This window comes from Drosophila virilis, chromosome 4 (genome assembly GCF_030788295.1).
Source record: "Drosophila virilis strain 15010-1051.87 chromosome 4, Dvir_AGI_RSII-ME, whole genome shotgun sequence".
In the NCBI taxonomy this organism is placed as follows: Eukaryota; Metazoa; Arthropoda; class Insecta; order Diptera; family Drosophilidae; genus Drosophila; species Drosophila virilis.
In genome coordinates, this window is record NC_091546.1 from 23,079,410 (window position 1) to 23,094,704 (window position 15,295).

The 15,295-nt window shown below is 40.8% G+C and overlaps 2 protein-coding genes across 5 annotated transcripts in view; both read left to right on the forward strand.

Annotated features, from left to right (window-relative positions):
- The window catches only part of Duox (dual oxidase), a 14,281-nt gene extending 2,967 nt beyond the window's left edge, over positions 1–11,314 (forward strand). Inside the window, exons 2-10 of one of the 2 annotated variants that reach the window (XM_032437538.2) lie at positions 5,027–5,107; positions 5,281–5,630; positions 5,711–5,915; positions 5,992–6,395; positions 6,452–6,729; positions 7,546–9,318; positions 9,378–10,461; positions 10,526–10,654; positions 10,719–11,314. In XM_032437538.2, the coding sequence (XP_032293429.1) occupies positions 5,027–5,107; positions 5,281–5,630; positions 5,711–5,915; positions 5,992–6,395; positions 6,452–6,729; positions 7,546–9,318; positions 9,378–10,461; positions 10,526–10,654; positions 10,719–10,847 (4,433 nt within the window). In that variant the 3' untranslated portion in view covers positions 10,848–11,314. Of the gene's footprint in view, positions 1–5,026; positions 5,108–5,280; positions 5,631–5,710; positions 5,916–5,991; positions 6,396–6,451; positions 6,730–7,377; positions 7,484–7,545; positions 9,319–9,377; positions 10,462–10,525; positions 10,655–10,718 lie in introns of those variants that run through there. The other variant, XM_015172621.3, reaches the window with a different exon arrangement.
- A 46-nt stretch (positions 11,315–11,360) lies between these two features.
- On the forward strand, positions 11,361–13,423 carry G6P (Glucose-6-Phosphatase). Of its 3 annotated transcripts, none has more exons than XM_015172622.3 (8): positions 11,361–11,483; positions 11,547–11,625; positions 11,686–11,746; positions 11,808–12,035; positions 12,090–12,254; positions 12,314–12,788; positions 12,845–12,963; positions 13,033–13,423. In XM_015172622.3, the coding sequence occupies exons 4-8, from the start codon at positions 11,947–11,949 to the stop codon at positions 13,223–13,225; spliced, it is 1,041 nt and encodes a 346-aa protein (XP_015028108.1). In that variant the 5' UTR covers positions 11,361–11,483; positions 11,547–11,625; positions 11,686–11,746; positions 11,808–11,946; the 3' UTR covers positions 13,226–13,423. The 3 variants fall into 3 exon arrangements, with proteins under 3 accessions (XP_015028108.1, XP_032293434.1, XP_002051068.1); XM_032437543.2 differs by having other exon boundaries at positions 12,090–12,258; positions 13,030–13,420; XM_002051032.4 differs by having other exon boundaries at positions 13,030–13,419.
- Positions 13,424–15,295: the final 1,872 nt, after the last annotated feature.

A 15,295-nucleotide genomic window follows, 5' to 3' on the forward strand; every position in this document is an offset into this window, starting at 1 on the left:
ATGTTGCTACGCACTAAAAAAAAAAATACAGAAAATACATAAACATAGAAAAAGACAAGTATTTGAACCAGCCCAGCAAGCCAGTTTTTTTTTTCTTGCAAAGTAAATCAGAGCTGAAAGATTGTAGATCGTAGAGCTATTGCTTTAATTAACTGCAAAATTGATCGAGCAGCGGTCAGGGCTCTAAATAGTGGCCCCACCCCGTTTGGTAACAATATTTAGGCCCAATTAACATGTTTGTGTGCCATTTGTTGCTTGGCCTAAGCGTTTTGTATTGACAAATGGCTGACAACAGTTGCGATTTAGTTTGTTAAATTGTTTCTGCAGTCAACTAAGTGCCGTTTACTACATTTTAAACATTTTCAGCAGATGTCAAGCGAAGGGGTTAACTAGACATAAATTGGGTTTATTTTGTTTTACTTGTATTTGTATTAACAACAATTGAAAAGTCGCGCCCCCAGTCATTTTTTTTTTAAGCGCGCGCCGTTCTGTATTGAATACAGCCAAAAGCGTATCTAATTATTTATACAATAATTAATAAATTTTGTTTGTTGCTGCTTTGACTGAGCATAGCCCATGAATCACGCAGTAAACGAGTGCTAGCGCCCGACTTTGTGATACCCTGTACCTGCTTACCTATGAAATAAATGTATTGTGTTACGCTTAAACTTGGCAAACAAACTAAAGCTGCAAAACTTTACCAAAAACGAAACTAAGATTTCACTAAACGTGCATACCCAATCAAAAAAGTTGAGCCCGACTTAATTTATTATACAAAAACAGGTGGCAGAAGTCATAAATATTCAGTTACTGATTACTGCCAAATTCGTATACCCTATTTTTAAAAAGCTGCCAAGCAAACACCATTCACGTTAATTTATGTACTACCCTGTAATAGCAAAATAGAAATTCACAAGATAAATATTTAAGCAATATGTCTTTGATTCGTCTGCAGGAATACTCGAACAACCCCTCCGAAACATTGGAAATAATAATTTTGTGAATTTTTCTTTATCTTATCTGTTGTATAAGATATGTATTTAAATATTTAAATTGTTGTTCTTCTGGAGAAATACTACAAAAGAGGCTTCAGAAGCTTTTGTGAGCTTTAAGTTTACTTGAAATAATAAATTAATCTGAGCTTAAGCTAAAAGTTTTCTTCACATTTTTCTCTCTCTCTCTCTCTGACATGTATTAATCCAGCATTGAATAACTTATGACTGATTCTATATATATATATATCGCTTACTTAGTATAGCTGTGACTAGAACATAGAGTATACTTGAGTCGGTCAAAAAACCAATTTAATCGGTTTTATTTTTAAGTAGGAACTCCCACTAGAAGATGATTAAAGTAAACCCGTTTAAGCAATTAAAGGCAACGGCCGCAACCAAAAACAAACTGAAGCGTGTGATTAAATGCATTTATTTGAGTAAAATAAAAAACAGTCAAATGACAAATTTAGTTACAGCTAAAAAACGCGATCTTAAAAAAGTTATTAAAAATAAAATTCAATTGGTTTTGTTTGGTGTTTGTTCTATTTTTATTTTTTATTTTATGTTGCACACTCGAAATGCCAAATGTTTTGATTTGACGTTGGAACAAAAGATTCGCTAAACGTTTTTCAGGCGAATCAACTATTAAAACCATGACGTTGACAGCAAAGAGTCAGCAACAACAACAACAACAACAACAACATTACAGAGCATGACTATATTTTGTGCCATTTTCGAGAGCAATGCTCGCACGTGTGTTCACATATGTGTGAGTGTGTGTGTGTCTGTGTGTGTGTGGAATGATGGATGGCAACAACGACTGGCAACGTTGTGAGACTATATTTAAACAGCACAGCACAGAGGCAACAATCATTCAGAATCAGATCCGGTTAACCAAAAACGTAGCTAGCAAAACAGCAACAAAATTAACAACAACAATTTACTCAAGATTTACTCATCGCTAGCGAACACGAGTGCGCAAACGCAGCGGAAGACTCAGCTGACTCTATGTATATACACATATATACATTTGTGTATATATATTTATATTGCGGTGGTGGCTTTGGAATGCCAGAGGCAAACACCTGCTTCACCGCTCGATGTGTTTGGAAAAACATACACGAAATCACGGATTCTCCAAAAAGAAAAAGAAGCAAAAAAAAAAACAGATTATATTATTGGTAGAGGCATACAGAGCACGAGAAAATTAAATTTATTTTAAAGTTAAATCACTTAAAATAAATATTTATAAATTGGAGTAAAAGAGTCTAAAATTAAGAAGAAAAGAAAGAGAAAAATACATAAATTTATTTAAGTTCATCCATTAAATTGTTAACGAGATTCAAATCAAAAGCTGATAAATAAACTAAAATTGAAAACATTAAATCATATTTGGCATTATAGTATCAGTTTGAAATTTGAATGAAATTGAAAAAGGGAAATAAATATTTGTTATGATATTTTTATTGTTTGGTAGTGAGAAAAGAATAAAATGATGCCATATTTAATCCAATTTTTGTTTTGGTGTAAGAAATTATGAAAAATGTTAGTAAACACATTTTTATGTCTGTTGTACTTTTTTTAAACCAAAAATTTAAGGCCCAAAGCTTTCTTGTCAAATTAAATGAAATTCGAAAATATTTAAGCCCTGCTCCTGAAACTTGAACCAACATTTCTTGCTGTGTATACGTATATGTATGGTATATGGCAAGCGCTTTGGATCGGTTCGTTAGCAATTGTTGCATTGTATTGTTGTTGTTCGCTTTTCTAACGTCAACGATTTCACGTTCGTTTTCTAAGTCTTTTGATTTTGCTCGTCTTTCACTTTCATTCGCTGGGCCAATGCGTGACATTGGGCAATTAGATGGTCTATTGCAATTGGGTTATCACCGTAGTATATATATATATATATGTATGTATAGTATAATCTGTAGATGAACTGTGTTAATGTGAGTAAAATTTGTTGGTGAAACTTTAAAACGCCCTTAACTGAATTTTACTTACTTTCGCAGAGTTTGCTACGTCTTAACGCTATTATTGTGGAGTAAAACAAAATTGTTCAGCTATTATAACACAACAATAAAAAGGTCTCAAACACTCACCCACATAAGTGTAAATGCTATTTTGAGTGTGGAAATGTTAGCGTCATTAAAAATGTAATAATATGGCTGTATCTCATAATTGAGGTTTCCCTTTACCATTTACTCTATTTATACTCTTTCGCAGTCTTTCAAGTTCGTCATGCCCCCAATCGTTTCTTGGTAGAGCCCTTTGCAAGAGTACTTAAAAAACTAGTTTATTGATATTTTCATTGCATTAAAATTAAATTGTTAAGTTTTCTATACGATGTTTGCATCTACATTGCGTTTAATCGAATTGGAAAGGATAACGAATTGATTTAATTAACGCATTCTTTACATCTGCTTCTGAATGAGGGCTTACTATCTATTTGATGTACCTTAAGAAAAAAACCTTGCAACTACATTGATGATGATTTGACATGTATTAGCGTTAATGAACAATCAACAAGAAAGGTAATGACCTGACTTGATACCCTATGCAGCTCAGGGTCTTACGCAGCCGGAAACGCTCGAGCAGAATTATTTAAGAAATCTATCATATGATTTCGAATACGTTTTGTGCGTTTTATGGCTGGAACCAAATCAACTCTTTATGTTTATGCGAGTGTGAAGAAGTTGACCCAATCAATTTGTCATAGGCGCCACAAAAAAGTTTTGATACATTGACACATAAAACTCATAAAAGACAATGAAATCTATTTGTTAGCTGTTAATTGGTTGCCAATTTGAGTTGGCCAAAAAAACTAAAAAAAAAAAATGCGCACATGACTCAATTTCATCTAAAATCAATTAACACTATCTATATAGCCATATTGCCATGCAGCTGTACGCCAGGCCATAACTGAAAGCCTAATGAAGCCCAAAAATTCTTTTTCATCTTTAGCGGCTTAATTAGACGACAAGAAAAAGTTGTCAGCATCTCAAATAGTTGGCAAAGAATGCAGTCGCTCCAAACGCTTCAAATAATGCTCGACACAGGCCGAGTATTTTGATTTTTTATACGTTGAGTATTTTGCTTACACGATGCCTTACCTTTTGGTCAATTTGGCATTTTTAATTCATTAATCCAAATGCCATTTGTTTAATTAAAATTTCCAATATTGGCTTTCTGTAACATAAATGTAAATAATTAAAACAACTAATTTGATATTTTTTTGAGATCATGGCAAGAACTAAGTGTGCTACAAATGTGTTTTTAAAAATCCACTTGATTTCTGTTTTAGAACTAATAAGACGATCAAAATTAGTCGAAAACATGGATTATATTTATTATAAAAATAATTCCTTATATTAATCGTGTGACTATTGTAGTACTGTCCTTGCCTCCCAGCCTCCCTGGCTCTGCGACTTTCATAAATTTTCTTAAGAATTTGTGTATCTGTTTTCATAATTAAAGAAATTCGAATATTATATTTTTATATGCTATTTTGTTGTGTGTGTGTCTGTTTGCAAAATAATATGAAATCGAAACAACACAAAACTAATAATTTTAAAGAAAAATTATAAATCCTTTAATGAATCATGCTCTTGAATTCATCAATTTAATTAAGATTTAATCATGTGTTTATCTGTTTTTGAAATAAGACAAAATCTAAACGACAGAAAAAAAAACGACAATTATAAAAATAATTATAATTCATTCTAAAATTCGTGTGAATAAGATAGTTCCCTTCTTGCTTATGCCTTGCATTTGCTACTTATACAAATTTAAAATGGAAATAAGAACTCCTTATATGGAGTGTGGGAGTAAGATAGTTCCCTCCTTGCCGAGCTGCGATTTTCATGAGTTTAATTAAAGCTCACATACATATGTGTGACATTTATAAACATCTGTTAGCTTTGGTATAATTAATGTCAGTTTTGATTATTTATTTTATTTAATTAAAATGCATTTATATGTTTTTCAACTCTAACTCAAAGTTGTTTGTAATTTATCGTTTTTGTTTTCAGAGAAAATGTATAGTCAGACTGAAAAGCAGCGCTACGATGGCTGGTATAATAATCTTGCCCATCCCGACTGGGGCTCTGTGGGTATGTGCATTATATAGAATATAAATATGTAAATGCAACAACTTTCTAATTGTGCTTGTAAGACGGAATGGCATTAAAATCCGTTTCGTCATTTGATCGCACTTATTTGCATTAGCACGATATCATATTTGCATAGTTACAGGCATTAAATGTAATACGAAAACGATTTTCAGATAGCCATCTGGTGCGCAAGGCGCCGCCCTCCTACTCGGACGGGGTGTACTCCATGGCAGGTGCTAATCGACCCTCGACAAGGCGGCTGAGTCGCCTGTTTATGCGCGGGCGCGACGGTCTCGGCTCCAAATTCAATCGCACCGCACTGCTGGCATTCTTTGGCCAGGTGGTGGCCAATGAGATTGTGATGGCATCGGAGTCCGGTTGCCCCATTGAGATGCATCGCATTGAGATCGAGAAATGTGATGAGATGTACGATCGTGAGTGTCGCGGCGATAAATATATACCCTTCCATAGGGCCGCCTATGATCGCAGCACGGGCCAGAGCCCGAATGCGCCAAGGGAACAGGTGGGTGCACGCGGGTGAAACGGCGGGCGGGGCTGTTTACCAACTGGTGTACAAATGTCGCAATAAAACCTACTCCGCAGATAAATCAAATGACTGCTTGGATTGATGGCAGTTTCATTTACAGCACCTCCGAGGCATGGCTCAATGCCATGCGCTCCTTTCACAACGGCACCCTGCTCACCCAGAAGGATGGCAAGCTGCCGGTGCGCAATACAATGCGTGTCCCACTCTTCAATAATCCGGTGCCCAATGTCATGAAGATGCTCAGCCCGGAGCGTTTGTTTTGTAAGTGTTCCCTTAAATGTTAAACAATATAGATACGATATAATTGTTTATTTATTTTTTTGTGTCCTTTTCGCAGTGTTGGGTGATCCGCGCACAAACCAAAATCCTGCATTGCTCTCCTTTGCCATACTCTTCCTGCGCTGGCACAATACCCTGGCGCAGCGCATAAAGCGCCTGAATCCCACGTGGTGTGACGAGGATATCTTTCAGCGTGCTCGGCATACGGTTATTGCCAGTCTACAGAATGTTATTGTCTACGAGTATTTGCCGGCCTTTCTGGGCTCCCCAATGCCGGCATATGAGGGCTACAAACAGGACGTGCATCCGGGCATTGGTCACATCTTTCAGGCGGCCGCCTTTCGCTTTGGCCACACCATGATACCGCCCGGCATTTATCGGCGTGATGGCGAATGCAACTTCAAACAGACTCCGATGGGCTATCCGGCCATACGTCTATGCTCCACGTGGTGGGACTCGAGCGTAAATATAACCGCATATTGTCCGGCTAACATTGGATTAATCATATTTGAATGCAGGGCTTCTTTAGTGACACCAGCGTGGAGGAGGTGCTAATGGGTCTATCATCGCAAATATCAGAGCGCGAGGATCCGGTTTTATGCTCTGATGTGCGCGACAAGCTTTTTGGACCCATGGAGTTTACGCGCCGGGATCTGGGCGCTCTCAACATAATGCGTGGACGCGATAACGGCTTACCCGATTATAATACAGCCAGAGAAGCCTATGGCCTGCAGAGGCACAAAACCTGGATGGACATCAATCCGCGGCTGTTTGAAGCGCAACCCGAGCTTTTGGAGTAAGTTCTTCAGCAAAGAGAGAGAAATTTCCTCAATTATTTGGCCCAATTTTTGAGCTAGGAAATCAATTACTATACATAGAATTACTGAGCCGGGCAATGCCGGTTAACAAATAGTTAGAATATGGATGTACAATAGGGTGGGCTGAAGTACTCACAAAAAATATTTATGCAGAATTGTGCATGTCGGATATTGTAAGCACAGAGCGCCTTTTTCTGCAGAGTAGACATTGCGTTTATTGAGAGATTCTGATGGGTAGAGAGGAACGAGGGAGATAACTAACTTGCTCTCTATGTTGGTGCTTGTTCGGTTATCTGATTTGTGTGTATCCAGCCGAGAGCAGAGAGCGCTTATACAAGGAGCGAACATATTGAATGGTGCATGTGTATTGGTGCGAATGCGGCTTAGCGTAGGCGCGAGCTTAGTGGACAGATTTAGTCTGAGTGCGTCTGCCCTGCTGATCGGACGTGTTGCGGGCACTTGTGTAAAACCGAGTGGTAATCAAACTACAGTTATTTTTTTCTGTGTATGTGTATTAGTCCAAATTCTATTTCGTACGCGTACTGCGCATTCGATAAAATGAGAGTGACAGGGATAGAGATATACGGCTTTTTTTTACCTATATACACACACGCTTACATAGAAATTTTTATACGTTTTGAAGAAATATAAAAGAAGTTATCAATTATCGACACAACCCTCAAGCATTATCCACCTAGGCGGACAAAAATAAGCTGTGCTTTAATACATTCTGTAAAATTATAAAGATTGCTCAATGTTATGCAAATTCTTATAATCAATATTTCCGTTTACAGTATGCTCAAAGAGGCCTACAATAATCAGCTGGACGATGTGGATGTGTACGTGGGCGGCATGCTGGAGTCCTATGGCCAGCCGGGCGAGCTCTTTAGCAATGTGATCAAGGAGCAGTTTCAACGTTTGCGGGATGCGGATCGTTTTTGGTTTGAGAATGAGCGCAATGGCATCTTTACAGCTGAGGAAATTGCGGAGCTGCGGAAAATCACGCTCTGGGATATAATAGTGAATAGCACAGATATCGATGAGGATGAGATACAGCGTGATGTGTTCATGTGGCGCACGGGCGATCCCTGTCCACAGCCGATGCAGCTGAATGCCACAGAGCTGGAGCCATGCAACTATTTGGAAGGCTACGATTACTTCTCTGGCTCCGAGCTAATGTTCATCTATGTGTGCGTCTTCCTTGGCTTTGTGCCCATACTCTGCGCCGCCGCTGGCTACTGTGTGGTGAAGCTGCAGAACAGCAAACGACGTAAGCTCAAGATACGGCAGGAGGCGCTGCGTGCACCACAGCAGAAGGGCTCCGTGGATAAGATGTTGGCGCGCGAATGGTTACATGCGAACCACAAGCGTCTGGTCACTGTCAAATTTGGGCCCGAGGCGGCCATCTATACGGTGGATCGCAAGGGCGAAAAGCTGCGCACATTCGGTCTGCAGCACGTGGACGTGGTCAGCGTGGAGGAGTCAGCCACCAATCATATAAAAAAGAAGCCCTACATTCTGATGCGCGTGCCTAGCGATCACGATCTGGTGCTGGAGCTCGAATCGTATGGAGCGCGTCGCAAGTTTGTCAAAAAGCTGGAGGATTTCCTGTTGCTGCATAAAAAGGAGATGACCCTGATGGAGGTGAATCGCGACATTATGCTGGCCAGGGCAGAGACACGAGAGCGTCGCCAGAAGCGTCTCGAGTACTTCTTTCGTGAGGCATACGCCCTGACATTTGGCCTGCGACCGGGCGAACGGCGGCGTCGCTCCGATGCATCCAGCGATGGCGAAGTGATGACCGTGATGCGTACCAGCCTGTCCAAGGCAGAATTTGCGGCCGCGCTCGGCATGAAACCCAACGATATGTTTGTACGAAAAATGTTCAATATTGTCGATAAGGATCAGGATGGACGCATCAGTTTTCAGGAGTTCCTTGAAACCGTTGTGCTCTTCTCGCGCGGCAAAACGGACGACAAGCTCCGCATCATATTTGATATGTGCGACAATGATCGGAACGGGGTGATCGACAAGGGGGAACTAAGCGAAATGATGCGCTCGCTGGTGGAGATTGCGCGGACAACCAGCTTGGGTGACGATCAGGTCACCGAGCTGATCGATGGCATGTTCCAGGATGTGGGACTCGAGCACAAGAATCATCTAACCTATCAGGACTTTAAGCTCATGATGAAGGAATATAAGGGGGATTTTGTTGCCATTGGCCTGGATTGCAAGGGTGCCAAACAGAATTTCCTCGATACATCCACAAATGTGGCACGCATGACCTCCTTTAACATTGAGCCCATGCAGGATAAGCCACGCCATTGGCTGCTCGCCAAATGGGATGCTTACATTACCTTCCTCGAGGAGAATCGTCAGAATATCTTTTATCTATTTCTATTCTATGTGGTAACCATTGTTCTGTTCGTCGAGCGCTTCATACACTATTCCTTTATGGCCGAGCACACGGATCTACGTCATATTATGGGCGTGGGCATTGCCATCACACGAGGATCGGCGGCATCTTTGTCCTTTTGCTACTCGTTGCTGCTGCTGACCATGTCCAGGTGAGCAATATCCCTTACGATTTTATTTACGCAACTAACCCTTCCACTTGCACTTGTAGAAATCTCATCACCAAACTTAAGGAGTTCCCCATACAGCAGTATATACCCCTGGACTCGCATATACAGTTCCATAAGATTGCCGCCTGCACGGCGCTGTTCTTCTCAGTGCTACACACCGTGGGGCATATTGTCAACTTTTATCATGTGTCTACACAATCGCACGAGAATCTGCGCTGTCTGACGCGTGAGGTTCACTTTGCGTCCGACTACAAGCCGGATATTACCTTCTGGCTCTTCCAAACGGTCACCGGCACCACGGGCGTCCTGCTCTTTATCATAATGTGCGTTATATTTGTATTTGCTCATCCGACCATACGCAAGAGGGCATACAATTTCTTCTGGAACATGCACACTCTCTATATTGGGCTATATATGTTGAGCTTGGTTCATGGTCTGGCGCGTCTAACGGGGCCGCCACGTTTCTGGATGTTCTTTTTGGGACCCGGCATCATTTACACGCTGGACAAGATTGTCTCGCTGCGCACCAAGTATATGGCACTTGATGTTATCGATACTGATTTACTGCCCTCGGATGTTATAAAAATCAAATTCTATAGGCCGCCAAATCTAAAGTATTTGTCCGGTCAGTGGGTGCGTCTGTCCTGCACCGCCTTCAGGCCGCAAGAGATGCATAGCTTTACGCTAACCTCGGCACCGCACGAGAACTTCCTGAGCTGTCACATCAAGGCGCAGGGACCCTGGACTTGGAAGCTGCGTAACTATTTCGATCCATGCAATTATAATGCAGAGGATCAGCCCAAGATACGCATCGAGGGTCCGTTCGGTGGTGGCAATCAGGACTGGTATAAATTTGAGGTGGCTGTCATGGTGGGCGGTGGCATTGGTGTTACACCCTACGCATCCATACTGAACGATCTGGTCTTTGGCACCAGCACCAATCGCTACTCGGGCGTGGCCTGCAAAAAGGTATACTTCCTTTGGATTTGCCCATCGCACAAGCACTTCGAGTGGTTCATCGATGTGCTGCGCGATGTGGAGAAGAAGGATGTGACCAATGTGCTGGAGATACACATCTTTATAACGCAGTTCTTTCACAAATTCGATCTGCGTACCACCATGCTGGTGAGTCTTAAAACCAATGATCTCTTTGTATTTTGTTTATAGTTTTCCTTTCTCTCTTTTGCAGTACATATGTGAGAATCACTTTCAGCGTCTCTCGAAGACCTCCATATTCACGGGTCTCAAGGCTGTCAATCATTTCGGTCGCCCAGACATGTCAAGTTTTCTCAAGTTCGTGCAAAAGAAGCACTCCTATGTAAGCAGCCATGCAAAGTATCTGTAACAGATCCGCATTATATCAGTTAAATATCAATTAACAGGTATCCAAAATAGGCGTCTTCTCGTGCGGTCCCAGGCCGCTCACAAAAAGCGTCATGTCCGCCTGTGATGAAGTGAATAAAACACGCAAATTGCCCTATTTTATACATCATTTCGAGAATTTCGGTTAGGTCTGCGTACGCCTAACTCTACTCAACTCTACAATTATCTGCCAACTACTATACAATCACAACACAGCACAAAAAACAAAACGGATTATCTTACGAATATTATGAATAGTATTTAGTTTCATTCATTCAGCATTTAAGCGAATTTAGTAGCACCCCCTGCCCACTCCTTTCCTCGTGTACTGTTAATTTACTTAACTATCTCTCACGTATGTAACTTCATAAATTAGTCATGTTCTACAATTTAGTGCATTATGAAAATTTCCATTGATGTTTAGCTACAATCACAACACAACAACAAAAACAATACAGCGGCCCTTACTCCATATACTTATACCTATGTATGTATGTGTATGTGTATGTGTATGTGTATATGTATATGTGTATTTATTGAAAATATGATTTGTTATCAGTTTTTGTAAACCGTTCGCATTATTTATTAAAATTTACATTTTAATTGAAACAATGAACTAATTAATGTTATGCCTCAATGTACAACTCCATTTGGCTTTATACCTTTTTGCAAATCTGAACTGATTGAACCGGAATTGTATATGGAAGAAATGCTCATTTTCATAAGCAATTATACCACTTAAACCTGTACAAAGTTATATCTAACTATGATTGGGAGCAGCACAAGTAAGTAATTATTAAATTTAATATGGCTTGTTCTTTTCTTATTAACGTTTGTTTCTATTTAAGAGGCACTCCCGTATTACCCTAAGCGGATGACTTCTCAGCATGATTTCGCTACGCGTTTGTAAGGAACTGTTCCATCCAGGTATGTTTACGTCGCCCAAATACAAAGTTGTTTTAAATTCTTATCCTATCTTCACTTTAGTAAGGACTAAACATTGCCGTTTGAACTGTTTAAAATCGACTAGTTTATTTAAACTTCGAATGTAAGTGCATACACAAGCAGTTTAGCAAGCAGTGCAACCAAAGGTATGACTAATATTTCAGGTCGCACTGTAGGAGAATAAAGCGCATGCGCCAGCTTCAGCTGTTTTATGTTTTCCGCTTTACGCCAAAAACAGAAAAGGATGCGCTTTGTAAAAACACATCCTTAACTGAATTTAATTAAAAAACAATAATCTTTTAAATGGAGTTGGACGTGCTTCGCCTAGCGGTGGACTATTACCACTATCTGCTGAACGCGGAGCTGCACATTAACGAGTGGGTGCAGGATCGGTAAATCAAAGTTCTAAACTTCTTAAACATAAATCTAATGGCAATTTCTTGCAGCCTTAGTCTTGCGGAGCCATTGTTTCGCTTCGTCAGCATTTATCTGGAGCCGGGCAATCTGTTTAATGTGCTTATACCTTTGTTGGGCATCTGTGGACAGGATTTGCTTACACATCTGGTCTATGCGCTGAGTCTGGTCAGCGCGGTGAGCTCCTTCGAGAAATGGTAGGTATGACAGCTTCAATTAGTTGTGAGCACACATCTTAACAGTTCTGCACCTACAGGATATACCCCGAGTGGCGACCGCTCTGGCGGCTACGCGAACTCTACGCCAATGTGCATGGTATTAGGCCGCGTGTCGCCTTGCAAAGTCACGATCTGAGCTGTGAGACAAGCGGCGGGATGCCCTGCGCTCACACCATGACCTGGACGGCTTTGCTTATGGTTGTGAGTGTTCATTTGCCGCTTAAGGACCGATCCGCCAACTGGGGACCACTCGTGCATCTCTTGATTGGATGCTGCACGCTCTGCATGTGGCTGAGTCGCCTCTATCTGGCCACGGAGTATCTGCATCAGTGCCTGTTGTCCACTTATATTGCGGTCAGTCTTCTGGCCAGTTTTCAACGGCATCTGGACCAACTGTACGCCCAGCGACGTGGATGGGCTGTGCTGCTGGTGCTTCTGTTTGGCTGCATGGCCATCTCAGTTTATTTTATCAAGCTGCAACTGGGAATCGATCCACACTGGTCAGTGCGGCAGGTGGGTCTATTAAATTATCTCAGCTTAACCACTTTGTAATAATCGCATTCTTTTAGTCTTTTAAGTGGTGCCCGGAACCTACCTATATGCGACATGAGAGCAGTCCCATCTTTCTGCTGGCTCGAGATTTGGGCAATCTAATGGGCGTGGCACTCTCATTACCCTTGGTGCAGCTGTATGTCTATTAGCTCTAAGTGTTTGTAGCATATTCCACTAAAGTTGCATTTACTTTCGCACGCAGAAGAACGTTCGAGTCCAAATATTCGCATCGGTTTCTGGGGATCGGCATCCTGGAGCTCCTGAACTATATCCTGCGCCTCTGTACACCCAAGCAGCATGGACGCTTTCTGTTTCTGGCCTATGAGTTTACACGAAATGCCTTGCACTCATTGATACTTCTAAGGGCTTTGCCCAAACTCCTGAATAAAATTAGTTAAGCAGATGTAAATAAAACTATATTGATAGCAACTGTAGGTAGGATAGACATTGTACTGAACTCCATAGTAGAAATATAGTAGAATTGTACTTGCTAAATAATGATGTTGATTTCCAATTTTGTAAACCGCGCTCTTAAATTGAGTATTTGTAAGAAACTAAGTGTGCAACAAAAGCCCAATTCTAGATGATCCACATGTCCTTAGTTATTTTATACCATGGATACATACACTCATGTATGTTTTTCCTTTCAGCACTTATTGTCCATTATAAATCGCCGATCTATGGCTAATATTTTACAAAGGACACTAATCACAAAATTGATCATATTAACGTATTTCAAGTACTGCCCTAATGTCCTTTGGTCAGCAAAACGTCCTTGTCCTTCCAGCTCAGAGCACATAAAGAGAAGGACGAAAGTCCTTCAAACAACCCAAATATAGGAATATCCTTTTTGGAAGTAAATCAAACCAGTGCTTCGCTGTATTTATAGATATCCTGTCAAATCCTGTATCATATAAATCGTAGCGACTACGACTATAAACTGGCCAAAGGACATCAAAATCGTCCTTGTAGTTTCCAAGATATGGCTATTTTTCTAAAAAGGACATTCTTTTAACACCCATATCTCGGTCAAATCCTTAAGGATATTAAAAGGATATACATTTTTCACATCGTAGGGATCAGGACTACCGATTGGCATTCAAGGATTTCCATGATTCGACAAAAAAAAAGTTCCCAATTTCTGTAAGGGGGTTAGTCAGAAAATCGAAAATTTCCATATAAACTTTGCCAATTGAAGGACGATCTGGATGTCCTTTGGACGGTAGATAGTCCTTGGCCTGCCATTTTTAAGTATGCAACCCGAAGGACGATAGTCCTTCAAGCAGCTGAGAAAACAGGACTTTTTTAACAAAATTTTTGCACATAAAATAGGCTATAGCTCGGCTATATCCTTACGTATCCTGACGAGTCCTGTGCCAAATAGATTGTATGGACCATGGCTACAATGTGGCCAAAGGGCATCGAGATCGTCCTTGTAGTTTCGGAGATATTAAGGATTTTGTGTATTATGCCCATTTCCTTAGGCGCCGCGACTGAAAAAATGATCAAGTCCAGGATTCTTAGATGACCCCCCAATATTTGAATGCAGATCGATGCGACTGGTCCTCACGATCCTAACGCACCATGTCCTTTGAAAATCCGCAAGGATATGGCCGAGTTATACGCATTTCAAAATATACATTTTATTTGGATGGCTGAAATACTCCGTTGCATACCCCTAAGGGGCAATGTTATTAGCATTAAACTGTTAGCTGTAACAGTCGACTGTTAGGAATTTTGCAAGTCAGCAGCTGCATTTAACATTTTTGCCCCTTACGGGTATGCAATAAAAAATTTTCCCGAAAATTTTCGTCTGCTTGCTGGGCACTTCTGTTCGCCTGGTATTTCAGCTGAATTTAAGAATTCTCGACAGCCGACGACCGCCAACCGACGACCCTTTCGGGTATGCAACGATATTTTTAGCCGACCATATGAAACGCTGACTTTTGAAAGCGTATAACTTGGCCATATCCTTGCGGATTTTCAAAGGACATGGTGCGTTAGGATCGTGAAGACCAGCCGCATCGATCTGCATTCAAATATTGGGGGGTCATCTAAGAATCCTGGACTTGATCATTTTTTCAGTCGCGGCGCCTAAGGAAATGGGCATAATACACAAAATCCTTAATATCTCCGAAACTACAAGGACGATCTCGATGCCCTTTGGCCACATTGTAGCCATGGTCCATACAATCTATTTGGCACAGGACTCGTCAGGATACGTAAGGATATAGCCGAGCTATAGCCTATTTAAAGTCAATAAATTTTATTAAAAAAGTCCTGTTTTCTCAGCTGTTTGAAGGACTATCGTCCTTCGGGTTGCATATTCGTAAATGGTAGGACAGGGACTATCTACTGCCCAAAGGACATCCAGATCGTCCTTCAAATGGCAAAATTTATATGGAAATTTTCGATTTTCTGACTAACCCCCTTACAGAAATTGAGAACTTTTTTTTTGTCGAATCATG

What these genes read in the sequence shown, in the direction of transcription:
- G6P (XM_002051032.4), top strand. Translation starts at nt 11,947, where the DNA reads ATGGAGTTGGACGTGCTTCGCCTAGCGGTGGACTATTACCACTATCTG. An exon ending in AACGAGTGGGTGCAGGATCG is followed by an intron (nt 12,036 to 12,089) that starts GTAAATCAAAGT and finishes AATTTCTTGCAG; the next exon opens with CCTTAGTCTTGCGGAGCCAT. An exon ending in CACACTGGTCAGTGCGGCAG is followed by an intron (nt 12,789 to 12,844) that starts GTGGGTCTATTA and finishes GCATTCTTTTAG; the next exon opens with TCTTTTAAGTGGTGCCCGGA.